Below are 21,245 nucleotides of genomic sequence, written 5' to 3'. Positions count from 1 at the left end.
AGAGAGGGAAGAACTATCAGTGCTCCATATGTGTTTTGATAAGAGGATTTGGGCTTTTGGCCAAAAAGTTTAAATATATATATATATATAAATCATATATTACTATAAATAACTACATTACCCTGTAGTTCAAGCATGTCAAACTCGTGGCCCACAGGCCGCAAGCCACCCACAATGAATTTCTTTGCGGCCCAGCCAATCAGGGGGGCACAGAAATCACTGACAATCGATTTTTTGCGCCCACCTCGGCCTGCGTTCCCTGCGCCCCCAGCCAGCGTACGGCTCTATTAGGGAACCGCAAGCACAGTGCACTGGGAGGGGGAGCGCCCCCCCTTAAGCTCTGAGTAGACGTGCCGGGTGTCACGTGACTACCCGACGCTCAGTCTGACACCACGCGCCGCCGAAGAGTGAGAGGCCTCCCTCCCCTGCTAGGTTGGAATAAGAGACACGGATGGAAGTAAGGGGAACAGAGACATGGATGGAAGGTGGGAATAAGAGACACGGATGGAAGTAAGGGGAACAGAGACATGGATGAAAGGCGGGTAGAAGCGAGCGGAGTGGAGTGTGCAGTCACAGCTTACTCTGCCTGGAGATTGCATAGAGACTAGGGGGCGAGAGGAGCGGACAGTGCAGCTACCTACCTGGCTGAGACTGCACTTTGCAGAGGGACTGAGTGAACGAGGGGAGCGGACACTCCAGACAGTGGCATTACTACTGAGATAGTAAGTAACTTGAGGTGACGCTTTGGAGTGAATTATATATATATATGTACCCAGGATTACATATTGTTTGCATGAGAATGAAACAAGTCATTTTAGTTTAAGTTGGTGTAGGTCGAACTCTTTTATTGCGGCTCACATAAATGTAAGTTTTGTTTATTTGGCCCGAGTTAGCCTTTGCGTTTGACATGCGTGCTGTAGTTGTTCTGGTGACTATAGTGTCCCTTTAAACTGTAATAAATGTGTACAGAAATCACTGGGTAAATAAGATACTTTATCCTTGTTCTAAATGACATTTTAGTCACTCACACCTCTTAAATTAAGGAATCCCGCTTTGTCCATTTGAAATGTTGGGTGGTATGCAGTAAGTAATCAAATTTTTTTTTACAATAACTAAGTCTCCCTCTTCAGATATAGCTAAAATGGTAGTTCCCCGTCCAGAATTGATTCTCCCATTTTCTCTACATTTGAGAGAGACAGGTTTTATTATTTACTATTGCTATTGACTGGCACCAGGCGTCACCTATCTACAGAACCATTACAGCACCATTACAGTAAGACACTAATGTTAAAAGCATAAAACATGAAATAATCGCACTGTGTTATAATATTATAATTTCACTTCCACAAAAGAGTATTAGGTTATTGACTGAAGTCTGAATGCAACCAGTTAGAATTATTAAAAACAAGCCTGCAAGCTTAAAGGACCACTATAGTGCCAGGAAAACATACTCGTTTTCCTGGCACTATAGTGCCCTGAGGGTGCCCAACCCTCAGGGTCCCACTCCCGTGGCGCTGAAGTGGGAGGAAGGGGTTAATCCCTTACCTTTTTTCCAGCGCCGGGCTCCCTCCCTCTTCTGATGTCATTGGCTGAATGTGCATGCGCGGCAAGAGCCGCGCACACATTCAGCCAGTCTCATAGGAAAGCATTATCAATGCTTTCCTATGGACGCTGGCGTCTTCTCACTGTGAAAATCACAGTGAGAAGCGCGGAACCGCCTCTAGCAGCTGTCAATGAGACAGCCACTAGAGGCTGGATTAACCCATAGGTAAACATAGCAGTTTCTCTGAAACTGCTATGTTTACTGCAAAAAGGGTTAATCCTAGCTGGACCTGGCACCCAGACCACTTCATTAAATTGAAGTAGTCTGGGTGCCTATAGTGGTCCTTTAAGTACCATTTCGTAACAACAATATTGCTGTACGAGACACATAGCACAGGTTTCTGGGAGTTGTATTTCGGCGGTTGGCTCGCAACAATAAAAAGATGCCAAGAAAACTATAACTCCCAAACAATCCTGCTATGCCAAAATTATGGGATAAGCTCAACACAACATAAAGTTAAAGGAACACTATAGCGTCAGGAATACAAACATATATTCCTGACACTATAGTGCTAAAGGGGCTGTTTAGCTGACTAGCCCCCTCTCTATGGGGGAAAAAAAGTTAATTTTACTCACCTTTTCTCCCACTGGGCTCTGTCTCAATTGCTGAGATCATCAATCTTGATTATCTCAGCCAATCCATGCTTTCCCATGGGCAATACACCACATTGCACCAGCCAACATCTCCTAATAGAGATGCATTGAATCAATGAATCTCTATGGGAAATATTCAGCATCTCCATGCAGAGCTTGGAAACACTTAATGCCACATCGTGCAGCACTGACTCAGGAAGCAACTTTAGTGGCAGTCTGAGTGACTGCACCTAGAGGTGTTACTAGCCAGCAGTGTTTACAGTGCTAGCACTGCAGGTACAGGCTATAGACACCAGAACCACTGCATTAAGTTGTAGTAGTTCTGGTGACTATAGTGTCCCTTTAAAGGAGAATCACGATTGGCAAAGTCACTTCCTAATATGGAAACCACTCAATGCTGGAGCAACTAATTTAAAAGTTAGTATATTTTTTGCCGTCTTATATCATAATATTTTGCATATAGTGTATTAATGCATAATTTATATAATGTATGATAAAAGAAGGGGTCTTATTCAGCACAGAGTTCATTTAAGCTGCTCTCTTGACACTAGTGAGATGTACTACCCACCTGATGTTACAATGATCGTTCAGCTGGTCAGACTGAATAGGAAGCTCGACTTCAATAACTCTCACACAACAAAAGTCTGTAGGCATCACAAAAAGAGGAAAATGAAGACCTTACAGCTCATACAAAGAGCGTTTCACATAAAGGAGATTCATAAGGAAACCTCAGAACCTTTTATATAGAGAAAATTCCTATCAGTCCCAGTACACTAAAAGGATAACGATTATTATAGTCATCATTTATATATTGCCGACATATACTACAGCGTTTTACAATTATAGAAAGGGAATATTTGAATGCCATTTTCAAACAAACTTCCAATCTATGAGGATTTGAGGTAGGCAAATATATATCATTAGGATATGTTTTGCTCAGGAACTTACTGGTGAGGTGGTCGGGCCGGGATTCGAACTTGGGTTTTAAAGCCAATGTACCTGATTTAAAGTAACATCACAGAAAGAGTAACTGTAGTGAATGCATGTGTGTATATTTGCACACACACACACACGCACACCAACACACCTGTTTCTAACACAAATAGGAATAAAAATGGTGATGGCACCAGAGCAGTTATTTTGGGTAAAATTGATGAGAACAGTGCACAGTTTGCCACTGTACACTGCAAGCATCTTTATCTCACGGAGAAGGGGGCATACCTTAACTCATTGACTAAACCAGGGTGTCCAAGAAATAGATCTCCAGATTTTGTTAAACTTCAACTCCCATGATGCTTTGCATGCCTTTAGAATGCTTTGGAATGACAAAGCATCATGGAATCTGTAGTTTAAAAACATCTGGGGATCTACCCATGCCCTAAACCTAACCTTAAGCCCTAAGACGAATCCTAAAATATCACGCAATATGAAAGATACACAATATAAATTATGTCTCCAGACCCCTTCGATGTCATTGTTTCCCATTAATTTGACCAAAATGCATCCTATATATATTACAATCTATAAATAATGATAATCCAAGTAGCAGTTTTGAAGATTCTATGTAGCCATCTGAATGCTCAGAAAAGCAAGTTAAGAATTTAGTATATTTGCCTTTGCCGTCTTATTAGGGGGGAAAGGAAGTGACCTAGTGACCCCCACACCGACTCCAGTGACCCCTTCGCTCATTCAGCTTTTGTCATGGTATTTGTTAAGGCACTGTTGCTGTGACAACCGGACTTCCTCTTTCCCAGATGGCTTAAATCCATACAGGTGCCACAGGGGCAAGCCTGAAAAAAAATAAAAAAATTCTCCATGGTAATGACCTTGTTGAGCCTAATGGTACTCTGATGGAGAAAGGAACATGCTTCCCTTCTGCGGAAATTGGGCCTAGCAACACAAAGTCATTTAGTCTTGATATATTCCGAATATTTAGCATATACGCTGCTTCGGGGCATTGCAAATTAACATTTCTTACTGCTCAGTTCCTGCTCTTGAAATGGATAGCAGCTTTCTGAAGTTTGACGATAACCAACTAAAAAGACACCAGGCGCTACGGGCACAGCGCCAGCTTTATAGTACTTATTTTGACGGCACAGAGATGGTCGAGACACGTGCCAAAAAAAAAGATGAACAGCGAATATTTGCAGATACTTCAGATACAAGACAAAAAAATTAAATATGCAAGTCAAATGTCCATAGCAGCAACATAAGAGGCGGCTACTTTTTGCCTGATCTCCATCTGCTACCTTTCAGAATAATTAGATTTGTATCCCGGAAAGACATAAAGAGTTGCAGGATACAAAAGCTTAAAGGGAAACCGTCATCAGTTTTTATGATTGTTTAAATTAAAATACATGTAATAGAATTTGTGTGTGTAGAATTTTGCAGTGCATACATCTAAGTTACGGGTGCCCAAAAGGCAGATCCCCAGATGTAGAACTACGACTCCCATGATGCTTTGCATACCTTTAGAATGCCATAGCATCATAGAAACTTTTAAAACATCTGGGGATCTACCTTTTTGGCACCCCTGATCTAAGTAAATACATATTTTCAGTATACCTCCTGGATTCTGTGCGGGCAGCCATTTTTACATCCACTTTGCTCAAAAGCCACACTTCTTATCCGACCAAGCGTGCATTCAAAAAAACTAATCTCCAAGTACTCAAAAAATAGCTCTGAGCTCGTTTCAGACATTCAAAGCATCAAATCATGCATAGTCTACAGTCGGTAAGAGGTTCTTCTGACCAAAGAGTACTTAAAGATTGCTTCTCCCACAAAGCAGGGGTAAGCCAGGAGTTGCAGTAGAGAGAGAAAATTACATTCACACATATCCCTTTAGCTTCTTCCCCTGGCGGCTGCAATACAAGTGGGGATGTTACTTGGAAAATACGCAAAGATCCCCAAAGGTGAGAGTGTCACTTTAAATATTGGCCAGCCAAGCACCTGGTGGTTATTAGTGTGTCTTGGTGTATGGAAGTTTGATGTAACTGGTAAAAGCTTCCAATTGTCTTTGCTGCTAGCACTTGCCCCTGTATACTATTGTTGCAGCTTTAGGGCACTTATGCTTTTATGAAAAATGTAGGAGTTGTTAACTAAACAGTGAGAAGTAAAGAATTGGTGTTGGTACAGCAAAATCCCAGCCAAGCCAGGAGAGTTGGCAAATGTTATCATTCTACCATTTTGGGCTCTAGTTTGTAATTCAGCTGCCAATTCAAAGTGCCAACTGGCTACTTTGGTTTACATTTTTTCAGCCAAATTATGAACTAGTGTATAACACACACACGCCACGCACGCACGCACGCACGCACGCACATACAAATTATTATTATTGGCATTTATATGGCACCAACTTATTCTGCAGCGCTTCACAATATTATAAAGGAGGAAATTTGACAGTAAATGAGAAAACTACAAAAAGTTTAATTTGTCATTTTTAGGTGGATGGAATACTATTGTAAATGAGGTCTGGGGTCAGCGCATGAGCCACGTCATAAAAAAACATGAAAAAAAATTATCACAATGTTTTGATCTTAAATATACAAATATAGGTAAATATTGACATAAAAATGGCAGCCATAGAAATTGAATGAAGTGATGACAGGCGATTAAATTAACTATTGTGGGAGGCTGTGTTGACAAGTTCAGGTATACGGCAATCAGTGGAGCAGATTGTAAAACTTTGTAATACAAGATATATATCGTTATTTCTGCCTACATATTGGATGCTGGCATGCTGTAAGAATTCACAGAGCAGGCATTCAGCCTTGTTTTTCAAATGAGAAGCTAAACAGCAATTTATTAAGCAGTCTGTCAGCGTCTGTATAGGTTACTGCAGTTTGCCATTACATCACAATTCAATGAAACCAGCCATGTGGTTACATTACCTTATCCCCAATCAGGTAGAGAAGGGAAAATCGCCACAAGCATGGGACATTCTACGGAAATTAGCGGCATAGTGTTTGCAGCGGAGGGGTAACTACCCCCCCTAGCCATGCACATGCCTCTAATCATTGGTTATAAATTACTCCAATCTTATTTTATGTGGAGTCTGACCAGGTCAGCAGACAGGCTAACGAGACGCACATAAATCTGAATGATAGATGTAATGTAATGCAATAGGACTTGAGTGTAGCTCAGAATAAAGGATGCTGGGTAGTAATAATGCCACAACATCTTTTAGATACATTACTGGGGCTCACATTAAAGTAAAAACTATCGCGAATATAAACAGCATAAGAAAACCAGCGTAAATCCACTATTTCTATTGCTTAGGACATAATTAAAAAAAAAAAATAATAAATCTCTCTACAATAGCCCATTCTAAAAAAATTTGTATTAAAAAGTATTGATCCTACAAGAAGCCATTATATTTGAGTTATTATATTAGTCAAGTTATGTAGATGCAAATATAATGAAGTGTTTTAGTACATTTAAACATCTTTATTATTGGGCTAACAGAAATGTGTAGCTACATGTGTTCAGAAGTTGCCACTTTTAGCTCCCAGAAGCTTGGCACTACAAATGTCTGTTAGTCCAATAAAAAGGGTATTAAAATATACTGCAAAACATAATTGTCTATCCCGAAATACTTGTATCAATTTCATGTTTCTAAAGTAAAAACGGACACACTGACCTGGACCGTGACAAAAAGCAAAGAATTTTTCATTTAAAGTTCACGTTGATCAATACAGTTCTTGCCCTTTTTGTATCTACATCTAAACATTTACTGTGTACGCGCATATTTATACAAACCTATGAAAACATAATTTGTGTTTAATATTCTAACCATAAGTGGTTATTGTACATGTGTTTAGAGTTTAGACCATGTAGAGATTATAAAGATCTGGATAAGTTATTCCCGTACTTGGCAAGCGATTTGAAGTAGGGAGAATTTGGTTATTGATCAATGTTGTCAGCATACCTACCAACATTTAAAATGTACAAAGAGGGACACTTTAATATTAGGGGTGTGAGTAGGGCCGAGGGTGGGGCTGTTCTGAGAAATTTTAGAAGACTTAATAATTTATAAAACTAAAATGTTATTTAGAACAATAACAATGTATCTTATTTACACAGACTGATTTCTAAACGAATTTATTGCTGTTTCAATACACAATACTGGGAGTATTATTGCTGTAGAACTCTGTTATACACTCAGACACACCAACAATATGGAGCTTCAAGAAAAAAAGAGAGGCATTAGGATAAAAAAGAGGGAAAGAGGGATTTGAGCCCAAAATAGGGACTGTGCATCCCACATAGGGACACTTAGGAGATGTGTTTGTGTTTTTCGCTTCGTTGTGGAAAAATCAAAACGTATCGGAGTGTATTGAGGAGAAATGCCTGGACTGTGTCGTTCTGGCAGATACAAGTCACATGGGTAGAACCTGAAATACCAATTAATAACGAAATGGCCCATATATACTCCTTAGGACTAACAAAGATTTTGCCACTTGCCAAAAATATATATATATTTTTTTTAAATCATGTCATCCACATTTAAAACAGTCCAATTTTGTTGACCGTTTCCATACACCTGATAATGTGAGCAGGTCTGTGCCATGTGGGATAGTATCACTAAAATCTCAGATGAACATAATGTAATGAACTGGTCAATTTGGGGGAATCTCCAGAACCAAGTGATGCGACCAAATAATTGCAAACCTCATTGCACAAAATGCAGAAAACTAATATATAGTGAACCTCAAAAGGGCCTTAAATGTGGCATACACTAGGTTTAATCACATTCAATATATTCTGAACAGAACCGTTTCACTCTTTGTGGTTACATTTCAAAATATAAACTTAAGTTTGATTAGGCTAGTCCAGGCATAGGCAACCTTCGGCACTCCAGATGTGTTGGACTACACCTCCCATGATGCTTTGTCAGCATTATGGTCGTAAGAGCATTATGGGGGATGTAGTTCACAACATCTGGAGTGCCGAAGGTTGCCTATCCCTGGGCTAGTCTAAATAGACTTGAGACGCACTAGTAAGCTGACCATATTGGTTTGTGAATGCTGTGCTGCCAACGATGGACACAGGTCTTAACCAACAGCTGAATTTATCAGCCTCGTTTAGCACTTGGGATGCTGAAGAGTTCCATAGAAAGGCCACGGATAGATGCTATGAGGAGCCACATTCACCAAGAACTTGATTGAGGGCTTACTGAAAGCAAAATGGACTCACCAGAGCAAAACGACACGAAGCTTTGTAAATGATATCCTCAAAGTCTTAATACATCTAAAAAAAAAAAAAAGGGCCCAAAATGACATGTTAGCAGCTAAAATACACTTTTTTGAGAACATGTTCCTCTGCATCACTGCCATTTTATCGCTACATGGCAAAATCTAAAGGATGGCTGTCTGTATCCAAACGACAGACATTTTACTTTGCAAGGAGCAGCGAGGACCTCCATCCGATACATCCAGTTTCTTGCTGTGGAACAGAACTTGTCTGGAACAGTTTAAAGGGAACATGATTGGGGTGTCTGCTACAACTGGAGAGAGCTCAAACTCACTTACGTTTAGCTAATTGCTTCCTTCAGGCGGGCTGCTTCAGTGCACTAATGGGTTTTAATAAAAACTTCCAATTGGGCTAGTAAACCCCTCATTAAGCTGTTTTGAGAGCTTGAATTTAAGAGAAGGGAGGGCAGTAGGTCACTGGGAATATGTAATTCACCAGCGCTGGTGAGTGCTGCATTCGTGATTGAAAACATTACAAAGCAAGTGGCCATTGGTCAGGATGTGCAGAAATCAAGCCATCAGACTTCTTGTTTAATAGGCACTAACCACATACAGTGTTCTTAGTCATTACATTCTAATAGGGAGCTCTGATCACTTCAGGCTAAAACCATTACAAAAAAAATATCAAAATAAAATAAAAAAAATAATCCAGTGGGGGGGCAATTTTATAAATAAATAGACAGATACCATAGAAACATAGATAGAAACATAGAATGTGACGGCAGATAAGAACCATTCGGCCCATCTAGTCTGCCCAATTTTCTAAATACTTTCATTAGTCCCTGGCCTTATCGTATTGTTAGGATAGCCTTATGCCTATCCCATGCATGCTTAAACTCCTTTACTGTGTTAACCTCGACCACTTCAGCTGGAAGCCTATTCCATGCATCCACTACCCTCTCAGTAAAGGAATACTTACGGATATTATACCAAAATAATAAAACAAATGCCCTTGTATTTAAGTGGATTATCTTCTACCGTAGTGCAGGCTGGAAGTTCTCACTCATTTATAATGTAGTGTTGTGGAGTTTAGAACATTGTAATAGTTGACTAATTCAATTGGTAATGCACGTTGATCGCTCTGCATAAATCGGTAAACATGCAGGCATCTCGATGATTCTTTGTCTTTGGCCTTTGGGTCAAAACTGTCTACAAGATGTGTCACAAGCACAGTCAGTCTCAGTGAAGAGGCTTTGTGCATAGTTTATAGTTTTTTATCGCAACATCAACATTAATATGGAAGGACAGAGTTTAATTTGCTCTCCTACGCAAATAAGCCCGGCATTTAGCCTTCAATTGCGCAACCTAATTAAATTGTTATCAAGCTAATTTAAATAATCATTTTTTTTTTTTTTTTTTTTTTATAATTGCTTTAGGAAAGATATCAATAAAGAATGTGGGCAATTCTTGAATCCTATCTTTAATGAGCAAGAGATAGCAAAAGTCTCTAGAATATAATCTCGGTCACAACGTACTCTAGAAGACTAAAACAAACTGGACAATGCAGCTCTCCACCGTACCACCAAGGGGGACATGCTGCAAATATGTAAATGAGATTGCAATAAGATTCCCCATTATCTTATTAAATCTCTGTTAGTCATCACTGTAGCATTAAACGAGCGGCTGGGTGTCAATACACCAGTTTACGGAGAAATGAGGATTGTTACTTTTTTAAAGGAACACTACAATGTTATTCCTAACACTATCGTGCCCTAGTTCGTAATTAGATTTAATTCAGTTAAAAAGCTTTTTGACTTACTTTATTCTAGTGCAGAGACTCACCAGGTTCTGCTGTCCCCTCCACCTCCCGTGACGTCATCAGACTGGCGTCACTCTCTCTGTGTTTCTCACAGGAAAGCACGAAATTCCATGTTTTTTTATTAAATGTATTTGGTCACATGACTGACTTTCACTCGGGTTGTAACTCGGGAAGACAGCCACTAGGTGTGCTTAGCCCTTCAATAAAAACATTACATTTTCTACAAAACTGCAATGTTTTACATAGCAGGGTTAAACCTACAAGGCCACTGCACCTAGACAACTTCATTGAGATGAAATGGTCCGGGTGACTTCAGTGGTCCTTTAAATATTACTGATTTCTAATAGTTTATATAAAGTTTACAGTATTGCAAAGACAGATACGTTAGTGGATTTGGAACGTGCAATTATAATGAAAATACGAAGTAAAATTTAAATTCAAATAAACACGACCCACACACTAGTGCTGGTCTGGGCAACGGTGTCCTCTTGGTTTTGGCTAAGAAGCAGACAGAGAATATTGTGATGGGATGTACATCTTTATAAACCAGGGGAAAAAAAGAAATGGGTTTCAAAAGATTATCTTCCTGCAGAGAGCAGGAAGAGAAATGCTTTACAAAGCTAAGTTTCAGAATTGTTTAAAAGCATTGTTCTTTGAAGTGATCATAAAGTGCTTTGAAATGCTCCTTGAGACAGAATCAGTCTTGGAGATGAAGAGAAAGCATGACAAGGGTTGTTGTTCCAGATATATTATAACGCAAAAAATATTGTGGTTTTCCTGTGTTCTAGCGTAGCCAGCATGGATTTACATCTTATTTATCTTCATCTTCAAGAACATCTTATCCATGGACAAGAAAAACAGGGATCCCACTGGCTACAAAGGGTATGGAGAACAAGCAAGGGGGTGTCAGCTTCTCCCGGAGGACAACAAGTCACTTATGCTTTGTTTAGAAACAGGAAATGGACAGTCAGGAAAGCAGGTGAAGTGGGACACAGCTCAGAGGGAACGTAGGATCAGGGTGGAGGAGCGCTGTTCAGTAGACAAAAGGGTTTGGATGGTACAAGTCACATGGTTTAATAAGAGCTCCAAGGGATATGACTGACAGAGAGACCACTAGTCTCGACAATACTATAGATATGGTAAAATAAATCTGCATTTCGCTCTTGTTGGTTAGATGTTTTTGAAATCTTCAATCTTCAATAACGAATCTGCCCAGTCTACTCGAAGTACCATTTTAAAATCACTAGACTCTTTACCAGGATACATAGCTACTACTAATGCAAGAAGTGTACCATATCCCTGGCAAATCATACCCCACCAGTCTCTCTCCTTCACACATGCATGAAATAACTCGTTCCCAAATATAAAGGCAACGTTTGCCGCCATGTGGTATCAAACTACAGTCTACTATGTTGTTCAATTACAAGTCCTAGAATTATCTGGCAGTCTATGGCTAGAGGAGAAAGATCAGAGTGACATTCAACAACACCTAAAAGGACAGAGTACAAAAGCCTGGACCAAATGTCCATTCAATTGTCCGTTTATCGGTGACGTAAAATATTCAAAACAGCCAATTTGGGGGATTAGTACATCCAAGGCCCCTAACTGGAATATAAATCAGCTATTCTGGACCCAATTTATTTTTTGTCCATTAAATTAGCACAACCCAAGTTTGAGTGAAAGCCAAATTCACAGACATATCCTTTACCTCCAGAACCATCTGTAGGAATGTGGTAGTGACAGAACACATTAGTATGCATGTGTACTTAGTAAAACACTTATTGAGCATTTATTACCCTGATTAAACAAATATCCTCTGTAAATGTAACTTATGGACAAACTATAGTGTTATAATGCCCTCTGCCGCCCCTCCCTTGTGCACTCCAGTGGCAAATAAATGGTTAAAAATACTTTTTACACTTACCCATTTCTAGTACCGATGTCCTGCGGCGTTGGGTCACTCTCCTCTTTTGCCGACATCTGCTGATGGGGAGAGGGGCATAATGCTCATGCGCGACCTTTCCCATTGGAAAGCCTTGCCTTAATGATTTCCTATGGGGATTTACTAGACACTGGACGTCCTCATGCACAGCGTGAGGACGTCCAGCGTCGTTTCACAGAGTCAAGTTCTGTGAATCTGCAGGTAGCGCCCCTAGTGGCAGGGTTAAGGGAACAGGGACACTGCACCCAAACAACTGCAAAGAGATTAAGTGGTCTGGTTGCATAGAGTGTCCCTTTAAAAGCACCTTATAATGTAGATTTACCCATATCTACTATAAATATCAATACTATGTTTAGCAATGGCATATCTCTCAAATGTCCTATCTAGGAAGGCCAGTCCCCTATTTTGGGCCCAAATCCTTCTATCCCTCTTTTCTATCCGAATGTCCTACTTTTGTAAGAGCTTAGTATTCTTAGTGTGTCTGAATTTCTACCAGTGCCTCACAGCTATAATACTGACCATAATGTGTTTTAAAATACAACAAATGTGTTTCGAAAACAGTCTGTATCAATAACTTTAAATTTTCTTGTCCTAAATTTCATTAGACTTGCAGAAATTGTTATCAGTAAGTCACCTAGAATTCCTTAGAGCACCCCACCCCTACATTTAATGTACCCCCATTTGAAATGTTGTAAGGTATGCAATGGTACCACAGTACGGTGGACAGATTATCAGTTATCCATAAACAAAGGGTTGGTGTATATTTTAGAGAACAGTCAATTTCTCCTAAACTATTTTTAGTTTGGGACTTTCGATGTGTACCACAATTCTGGACAGATCGCTCATCAACATCAGCAGATGTGTGTGATCATTGCTTCCAACACTGGCATGGAACTCTGAACAACAGATCTTCTAACGTTCGACCATTGACTATCTACTGTGCCATTAAACTTTCCCCACTGGATGTGAACAGAATGCTTACCCATATTACAATTGTACGAAGCAAACAACACATGGATCAGAGTTTGTTCTTAAAGCAGTCACTTACCAAACGAATACCTGCAAAAGACAGGCGATTAGAATACACCGTAGAAAAACATTTTAGTAACATTTAATAGCCAATTTCCAATGTTTCATAAAAAGAACTAAAAGCAAGTTTAACCCAGTTGAGCAGTTGAAGTGAGGACACTTTGAATTCCACCATGTTTTGCCTCCAGTGATCTACGTAGTAGGTTTTGCAATAATATTCCCTCTATTAATCATAATGAACAAAATAAGATAGGGTAAAATAAACCTGTACAGCAAAATAAAACCACCATACGTATTTCCACTTCATAATAGACAAAACAATACATTCACAAAACAAAATAGGGTGTTGCAAATCACACTACAACTTTTGTTTTTGTTTTTTTTAATCTAAGACTCACGTTAGAAAACTTGATGTAAAGATTAGATGAATAAAACTATATGAATAGAGAAACAAAAATATTTGTTACAACATAATACTTAACAATACACTCCACTGTCAAAATAAATAAAAATCACTGTTTAGCAGATATACCCCCAATGCAAACGTGCACGCATTTTATTATGCATTTTGTTCACTGTGGTATAGCTAAAAACAGCTTGCAAAAAATGCAGATCTCTTTTCTGCAGCCTTTGTTTGCCCTCCACCTCCTCTCCTTGCAAGTCTTTGCAAGGCAGGAGCTTTGGGCAATTGCTGCCTCTTGAGTTTAGCTCCACTGAGATAAACAAATCACCAAATAACAGGGCAGATTACCTGATTTACAGCCAGAGGATGTAACAAGGTTCATTTATAAATCTGCAATTTTTTTATAACATGAAAAAAGGTCAAACTCTTACCACATAATGCACTTCAGAAAGCTTAAAGGGAAACTATAGGCGAGCAATATAAAATTGTATAGTGCCCCCTTGCTCACCCCTCCTCACTTCCCCCAGCATTGAAAGGGTTAAAAACCTTTTTGTCCGCTCTCCCCCCCACCACTAATGGACGCCTCGGTGAAGAAGGGCCACTGTTCCCCCCCCCCCTTTCCACCAGCCCAAGGAGAACACCTATCTCTGGGGCACCCTACAGAAAAACTCTGACCAGCCGACCCCACGAGGTCAAGCTAAGATGGCCGACGAGGAGGCAGCCAACGCAAAGAAACAGACCGCTGAAGAGTGGGCAGCAGCCTTCCGTGCAAAATTTGATGCGGTATGCCAGAAATTCTGGGAGCAACTAGAAGAGGAACACTCACCTCCTGCTACGAGGCCAGCCAAACAGACAGTGCGTCACCGTGCACCCCCTCGCGGGCAGCCGGAGTGCCCGACTAAAGCAATAAAGCCGCAGGAGCGGAGAATCAGTAAAACAACCAGGCGGAAGAAGCGACGAAAGAGCACTGCTCGCCCGCAGCCGACATGCCCTCAGAGGGTCACTACCGATGATGCTCTGAATCCTGCTATGTGCCTTTACCCGCACGGGCCAAGATTCATCATGGGACAATCCCAGTTACACTGCTCACACCCGCTGAGGGCCCCTACCCATCAAGCTATGAAGAAATCAGGCGGCTGGCCACAGGTTCATCCCCGGTGTGCAGATCACTTAGAGACTTGGGAGACGGGTACAGCGGACTGGGGCTGGAAGGGTACAGTTCAGCGGGACATCTGTGATCTCTCTCTATGGGTCCTACTGCATAATATGTCAGGCATAGGCTGAGCAAGGTTCCACTACCACATAACTCACTAAGTGCTGACAGCCCTTGTATAGCCTATTTACATGTCCAGTGGAACCTCTTAATATGCAATGTGTCAGTCACTTAAACGTGTTTATTGTTTGTCGTATTCATAACCATGACACTCTGTAGCAATCTCTTTTCACTAGTTTATCACATATATTTTACCTACTAATCACCCTGCCAAACAAGCTTCTCCTTAAATACTACAGTTATGAGACAGGATGATCATACTGCTAGTCTTACTTTTAAAAAAAAAAAAAGCTGGGCAATGCTTTCTGGTTTTTGTTCACTTTCATTACAAGACCAAACCCAGCAGTACTATCTCAATGCTAAAGAGTCCTAAGCAGCACGTAGAGCATGTCAGATTTCTTTATTTTGATAAGCCTGACTGTTTACTCTTGATTTCATCTAAAACAAAAAAGTGCAGCGCTTCTTAAATCTGTTACCATAATGTTATCAATTATCTGCTAAATGTAATAACATTTGTCAATCCTGACCTATGTATTTAACACTGCACGCTCGAAAAATAAAGAATTATCTGAATCCAGCACTGATGTCCCTTGGTGCTGGGTCAGGCTATGCCTTTGCCTCCTCCTCCCCCAACATCGCTGTCGTCAGGGACCTAATGCGCATGAGCGGCGAGCATTGCGATCGCATTAGGACCACCCCCTTGGAAAGCATTGAATTAATGCTTTCCTATGGGGTTTTATTAGACGCTGGATGTCATCATGCACACCAAAAGTCGCCTAACGACCCGAAAGTGTTTCCAGTGGCTGTCTAGTAGGCAGCCACTAGAGGTGGCGTTAACCCTGCGAGGTAATTATTGCAGTTTCTCAAACACTGCAATAATTACCATTGCAAGACAAAACGGACAGTGACATTGCACCCAGACCACGTCAATAAGCTGAAGTGGTCTGGGTACCTATAGTGTCTCTTTACATGCTTTAGAGCTCTGGAGTAGTGTTTCTGATGCTTAGTGTCTCTTTAATATAGATGACAACAAAATGAGAGTGTGCCATGATGACCATAAAATGAGATATATGCCAACTACTGCCCAAACGTTTCCTGATACATTTCCTTCCACAGTGATAAGAATGCTTTAGACATTACTCTATCTCAAAGCAAGGCCTTGTGCAAAATCTCTGTAAAAATGAAGCAGCTGATTGCGGATTATTAACGCTTATCAAATATCCACAAACTGTGCTGTAACTATTATTTCAACAGCAACAATATTGCTACACAATCAGAATTAGTCTCTCTGCATTTGTAACCAATGTGTTGGTACAAAACAGCTCAAGGTTATCCCAAAATGACAAGAATTTACATTTTCCTAGAAAGGCTTTTTGTTAACCCTGTGGGCACCACAAAGTTCTATATGAAAAATGTTGAGGCTTAAAGGGCATCTGTTACGTCCCGTGATATTTAATATTGTGTTTACTTATCCCTTTATTATTTCTAACATATATGTATTTGTGAGGTGTGACAATTAAATTTACAAATCCACACATTTTATTCTTGCAACCGGGTGCCTCCATCTTAGCTCCTTTTCAATCATTGTTATAAGCGCTGCCCTTTGTATAGAGAAAAACATGCTTTATTTTCCTTGTCATCTGCAATTTGTGCTAAATATTAAATTTTAAAACATCAAAAAAATAGTGGATACAGTGTGGGTAGTGGATGCAGTGTGTGTGTTTGTGTAGTGGATGCAGTGTGGGCAGTGGATTCAGTGTGTGTGTTTGTGTAGTGGATGCAGTGTGCTTGTGTGTAAATATGTGCGGTAGGAACTCCCCCTCCCACCCCTTACCTGTCTCTTAGTGCCCCCCCCCCCATTTCCCTTAATGTTCCTCTCCCTTCACTTTTAGTGGTCCCACCCTACCACAGTGTTCCTTTTCCCTTCCCTCCCCTTTACCTTAGTGTCTTCCCTTAATGTTCCTCTCCCCCCCAGTGTTGTTTCCCCCCCCTCCCCTGTCCCATAGTGTTCTTCACCCCCTTCCCTGTCCCATAGTGTTCTTTCCCCCCCCCTCCCCTGTCCCATAGTGTTCCTTCCCCCCCCTCCCCTGTCCCATAGTGTTCCTTCCCCCCCTCCCCTGTCCCATAGTGTTCCTTACCACCCCCCTTTACATAGTGTACCTTTCCACCGCCCCGTCCCATAGTGTCCCGTCCCCTTAGTGCCCCCTCTCCCCTCCTTGGTCCCCGCTCCCTGGTGTGTCTCCTGGTAGCGTGGCAGAGCGGAGCAGTGCGCACCGCGGTACAGGATATTCAGTCTCCTGTATCCGACCGGACTGACAGGAGCTGTGCGCCCACCTCCTGCCAGTCACTCCGATCTAGCGGCTCCGGACCGGTGCGCCCTAAGATGGCCACTTGTGCTGTCTTATGGACGCGTCGGCCCACCCATTCATTATCGGTATTGCCGGTGATTATCGGCCGATACGGATACTTCCAAAAAAAAAAAATCGGATTATTGTCCGATAATATCGCCAAAACCGATAATTGGTCCATCCCTAATAAACATTTTAATGTTTTTTACATTTTTTTAATATTGATATTATGTATGATACATTATTGATATTTTGGAAAACCCATCATTTTCAAAGTTTATCTAAAAATATTAAATCAGGGACTCAGGTGATGTATCCAGGGTATACATCAAAGTAGCACATGGTATCTCTCTTAATTTGGTGATCATACCCAGGTTTTGCACATTCACATTTATTTTTACAACAGCTGCAAGTATAGTGGTTTAAATATTTGGTGATGTGATGTTTATAACTATTCTTTACATTAATATTAGTATACTATATCTCACTTTCATTCCTAATTGTATCTTAAGGTGACGGACATCTACATACATTTTATAGATAAACCACAATAACTTTTCATTACTTAAAGGGAACCTCGAGGCACCATAACAACGTAATCAGTTGCCTGGAGCTGGTTTACCTATAGGGTTACACCCCAAAGTCTTCGGTCTGGCGCAGGTCAGCTCTGCACTAGAGCTTTTGTTGCAGTCCGAGGAATCAATGCATCTCTATAAGTAAAGCTCAGTGTCTCCATGCAGAGGGTGGAAACACTGAATGTCAGTGTAGCACTGCTCCAGGAAGCACTTCTAGTAGCCATCTGAGGAGTGGCCACAGGAGGTGTCCCTAGGCTGTAATGTAAACACTGCCTTTTCTCTGAAAATACAGTGTTTACTGCAGAAAACCTGCAGGAACTGACTATACTCATAAGAACAAATACAATAAGCTGTAGTTGTTCTGGTGCCTATAGTGTCACTTTAAACCGTTAACATTGTAAACCTGAAAGTAAGTAGACGACAGGGACCTTCCTGGAACCCTATCAATTCAATTTCAATGACCTTGTTATGGTGCCCAGAGTGTTCCTTTAAAGGGACACTCTCAGGACTATAAGCATAACTAAACTGTCCCCAAAGCTCACATATCACAAATTTAGCACTGTTTGTAGTGAGGATTTGAAAATTCTACATTATCTCGAGGAAGGGAGAAGGGCCTTGAGCTGTAGTAGTTAAAAGAACACTAATTAGAAATAAAATCCTACATTTTCCCCATTAAACTATTTAGTAGAGATAAACCCCCCACTGAAAACATGCATGCATTTAATTTAGCATTTTTTTCATTGTGGTTATAACTAAAAAAAATCTTGTAAAAGCTACAGATCTTTTTTTTTTTTTTGCATGCTTTGCAAGCCCCTCTCCTTTTTTTTTCCACAGTGCCAGGGAAATGACTCAATGTGAAGTCTCTGATTTTCAGCCGCTCAGAGCCAGGGACGCAGAGCTAAACTGAGCCCTGTGACTTGGGGGGAAGGCAGGCACAGTCTGCTACCTTTAACACCCTGGCACCTCCCTGGCTGTCTAGTTTCAAATAGAAACAGCACCTTCTTTTAAACTGCAGTTAGAATGAGACGCTCCTGACACATAGAGCACTTCAGCAGTGTCCCTTTAAGGTTCTTAAGAGTGTCCCTTAAAATGACAGAATGTCTGGTTCTTTTGTGCAATCTTTCTTCTTTTGTTGGTTCGAAGCATAAAAATGTATGCCTTCAAAAAAGATAAGGTGCCAAACAAAAGTTCAATGTAATTTGCAATGGAATTTGTTCTTATGACATTATACTTTGCTATTTTTATTTTAATTTATTTATTTTTTAATCAAGCACCCAATTATATATACGCTGCATGCTTTTTAAAAAGTTGAAAACGGAATCAATAATTGTATAGTAATCTCACAGTCATATTTTTATAATTGAATATCCAACAAAAGAAATTTAAATATTCTTGGCCACTCTGTGGCAACCTGCAGTCGATTGGACAAGCCCACTCAAACAAGCACACTAACTTTGTCTGGTAAGAACAGTCCAGACAGAGGAACCCATATCCTGCTGGTTGCTTACGCCAACCAATGTCATAAATAGGATTTTAAAAATCGGCATAACATTTTGTTGAGACTTATTCCAGTTCCTAGTGACTATATGTTGACCTGTATGGTTTAAAAAAAGGCATAACGACCTTGTTCTTGCTACCCTCCCCCTTCTCAGGCCACCTGTGACCAGTCCATATGACAGTGTTTCGGGATCACCTAATGACTCCTAAAACACAAGTGAGTTTGTTAGTCAATGGCTCTCATTGTGAGTCTCAGCTACCCATTAATATTTATTGAGACTATATGTCTTTTAGCAGGTGGGTTTAACTTGTTTACTTTTCAAAACAGAAGTTATTTGGGGGGTTTTGGAACCAACCTCAACCACAATTATTTAGTTTACTATACCACTTCTGACATTTTTTCTTCCTGAGATTTGTAATTTTACGTTCTAGTTAGGGTAATCTATACTCAAGTGATGCGTAACTTTTTTTGGCCTAGATACAAGCACTTACAATGCTGCCGCCCATCCCATATGTTCCCTATTAAGGGTTAATAAGTATATAGGGGTGTATATAAAAAATACCCCTCTCTGTCTCATTAGAGATATCTTTGCCAGAAGCTCAAGGAAGCAGGGTGAAGGGTCAGTGTTAGGACCCGCTTAGGAGGGACTGCCTTGACGTTGGCAGGTGGGCATTCCCTCCAATGGCCATTGGAGTAACTAAATGACCTCCATTTGTTTAAATATACATAGGGATTAAGGAGAGAGCGCAGGTAACTTTTTCTTTGGTTTTTACCGTATGTATTAGGGCTGATGTGTACTGAGGTCGTTGCTGACGCCCAGGAGTGATGGGAGTGAGCGCAGGACTTGTTTTTTTGTATTTAGATACAAGCACTGAAGCAGTTTTCACCAGTTCTGTCCTTCCACGGCTATGTAACATCGCTGAAACCATAACATCATGAAACACCACAGGAAGATGGGAACTGATCTGGACTGGGGATGGCCAAAAAGGAGAAACCTGCATCAAGGGAGTTTTGATTCTACCTTTTAGTCCCCAAAGTTCTAGACTTCTTGCCCCTGTTATTAGGTATTGTTGAAGTCTGACTTTGTATGTACAGAACAAAAGGTTAAAATATGTAAGGCTGTTCTACAGCTCACATTGCCTGCGATTTTATGAGTCCATCGGCTGCACAAGTCGACCCCAAATCACTGTAATTTTCCAAATAACTCTGACATTCTGTGTTTAACTGGAAACCAATTTATATTATGGAAATTATACATATTTATGAGCCAATTCTATCATGCAGTGTTTGGCTAAACTGTTGTTTTAGACATAAAACACTGCTTAGTAAGTAGGTACCACTGTACTACTACGACCTACCATTTACAACAAACATCTTCTCTAAAGTTCTGTAAGAGTTTGCAAAAAAAAAAAAAAGAAGTCAGTGTCCTCAATCTGTTTTTACAGCATGAAATCTTATCCACGCATTGTTAGCTTGGTCTGAGGTTCGAACAGACACCTAATGCTGGTATCAGACAATGCTTCAGCTCCAAAATACATTGGCAAGGCTTCGTTATTCGAGATGTGTGGGGCGAGTAACATCTCAGACAGCTGTTTCACATTGCTGCCAATGCTGGGCAGACCTTTGCCGCGGTCGGGAAGCTAACTCCAATGGCAATAAATGAAACCTCTCTTTCTGGTTTCTGGAACTACTTTATTGTGGTTGTGGAATTTAAAAGATCTGGGACACTCATTTCTACAATTACAAGGGCAGCCTTAACCCGTCCCTAGCCGGGAGCTAAACACACTCTGTGCTAGATTCATAAAGCACATGGCGAGGAATGGGGAGGTGAGGGAAGTTAAAGGGGACTGGGAAGAATCAGTGCAAGACGCAATGCTGGCTAAATGGATAGGAAGAGGATAATCTAAGGGTGGTGATCTCTGGCAACTAAATATCATTAAGAGCAGAAAGGTAAAACACAGAATGGAATCT

The 21,245-nt window shown here is 40.6% G+C and overlaps 1 protein-coding gene across 1 annotated transcript in view; it reads right to left on the bottom strand.

The window, feature by feature from the left end:
• LMF1 (lipase maturation factor 1) overlaps window positions 1–21,245 on the bottom strand; it is a 240,044-nt gene that overhangs the window by 196,931 nt on the left and 21,868 nt on the right. Inside the window, exon 3 of the mRNA XM_063430459.1 lies at window positions 13,197–13,207. Within this exon, the coding sequence (XP_063286529.1) occupies window positions 13,197–13,207 (11 nt within the window). The remainder of the gene's footprint in view (window positions 1–13,196; window positions 13,208–21,245) is intronic.

The sequence above is a fragment of the Pelobates fuscus genome, chromosome 8 (genome assembly GCF_036172605.1).
Source record: "Pelobates fuscus isolate aPelFus1 chromosome 8, aPelFus1.pri, whole genome shotgun sequence".
Taxonomy (NCBI): Eukaryota; Metazoa; Chordata; class Amphibia; order Anura; family Pelobatidae; genus Pelobates; species Pelobates fuscus.
Note: the sequence above shows the minus strand (reverse complement) of the source record. Positions and strands in the feature narration are given on the sequence as shown.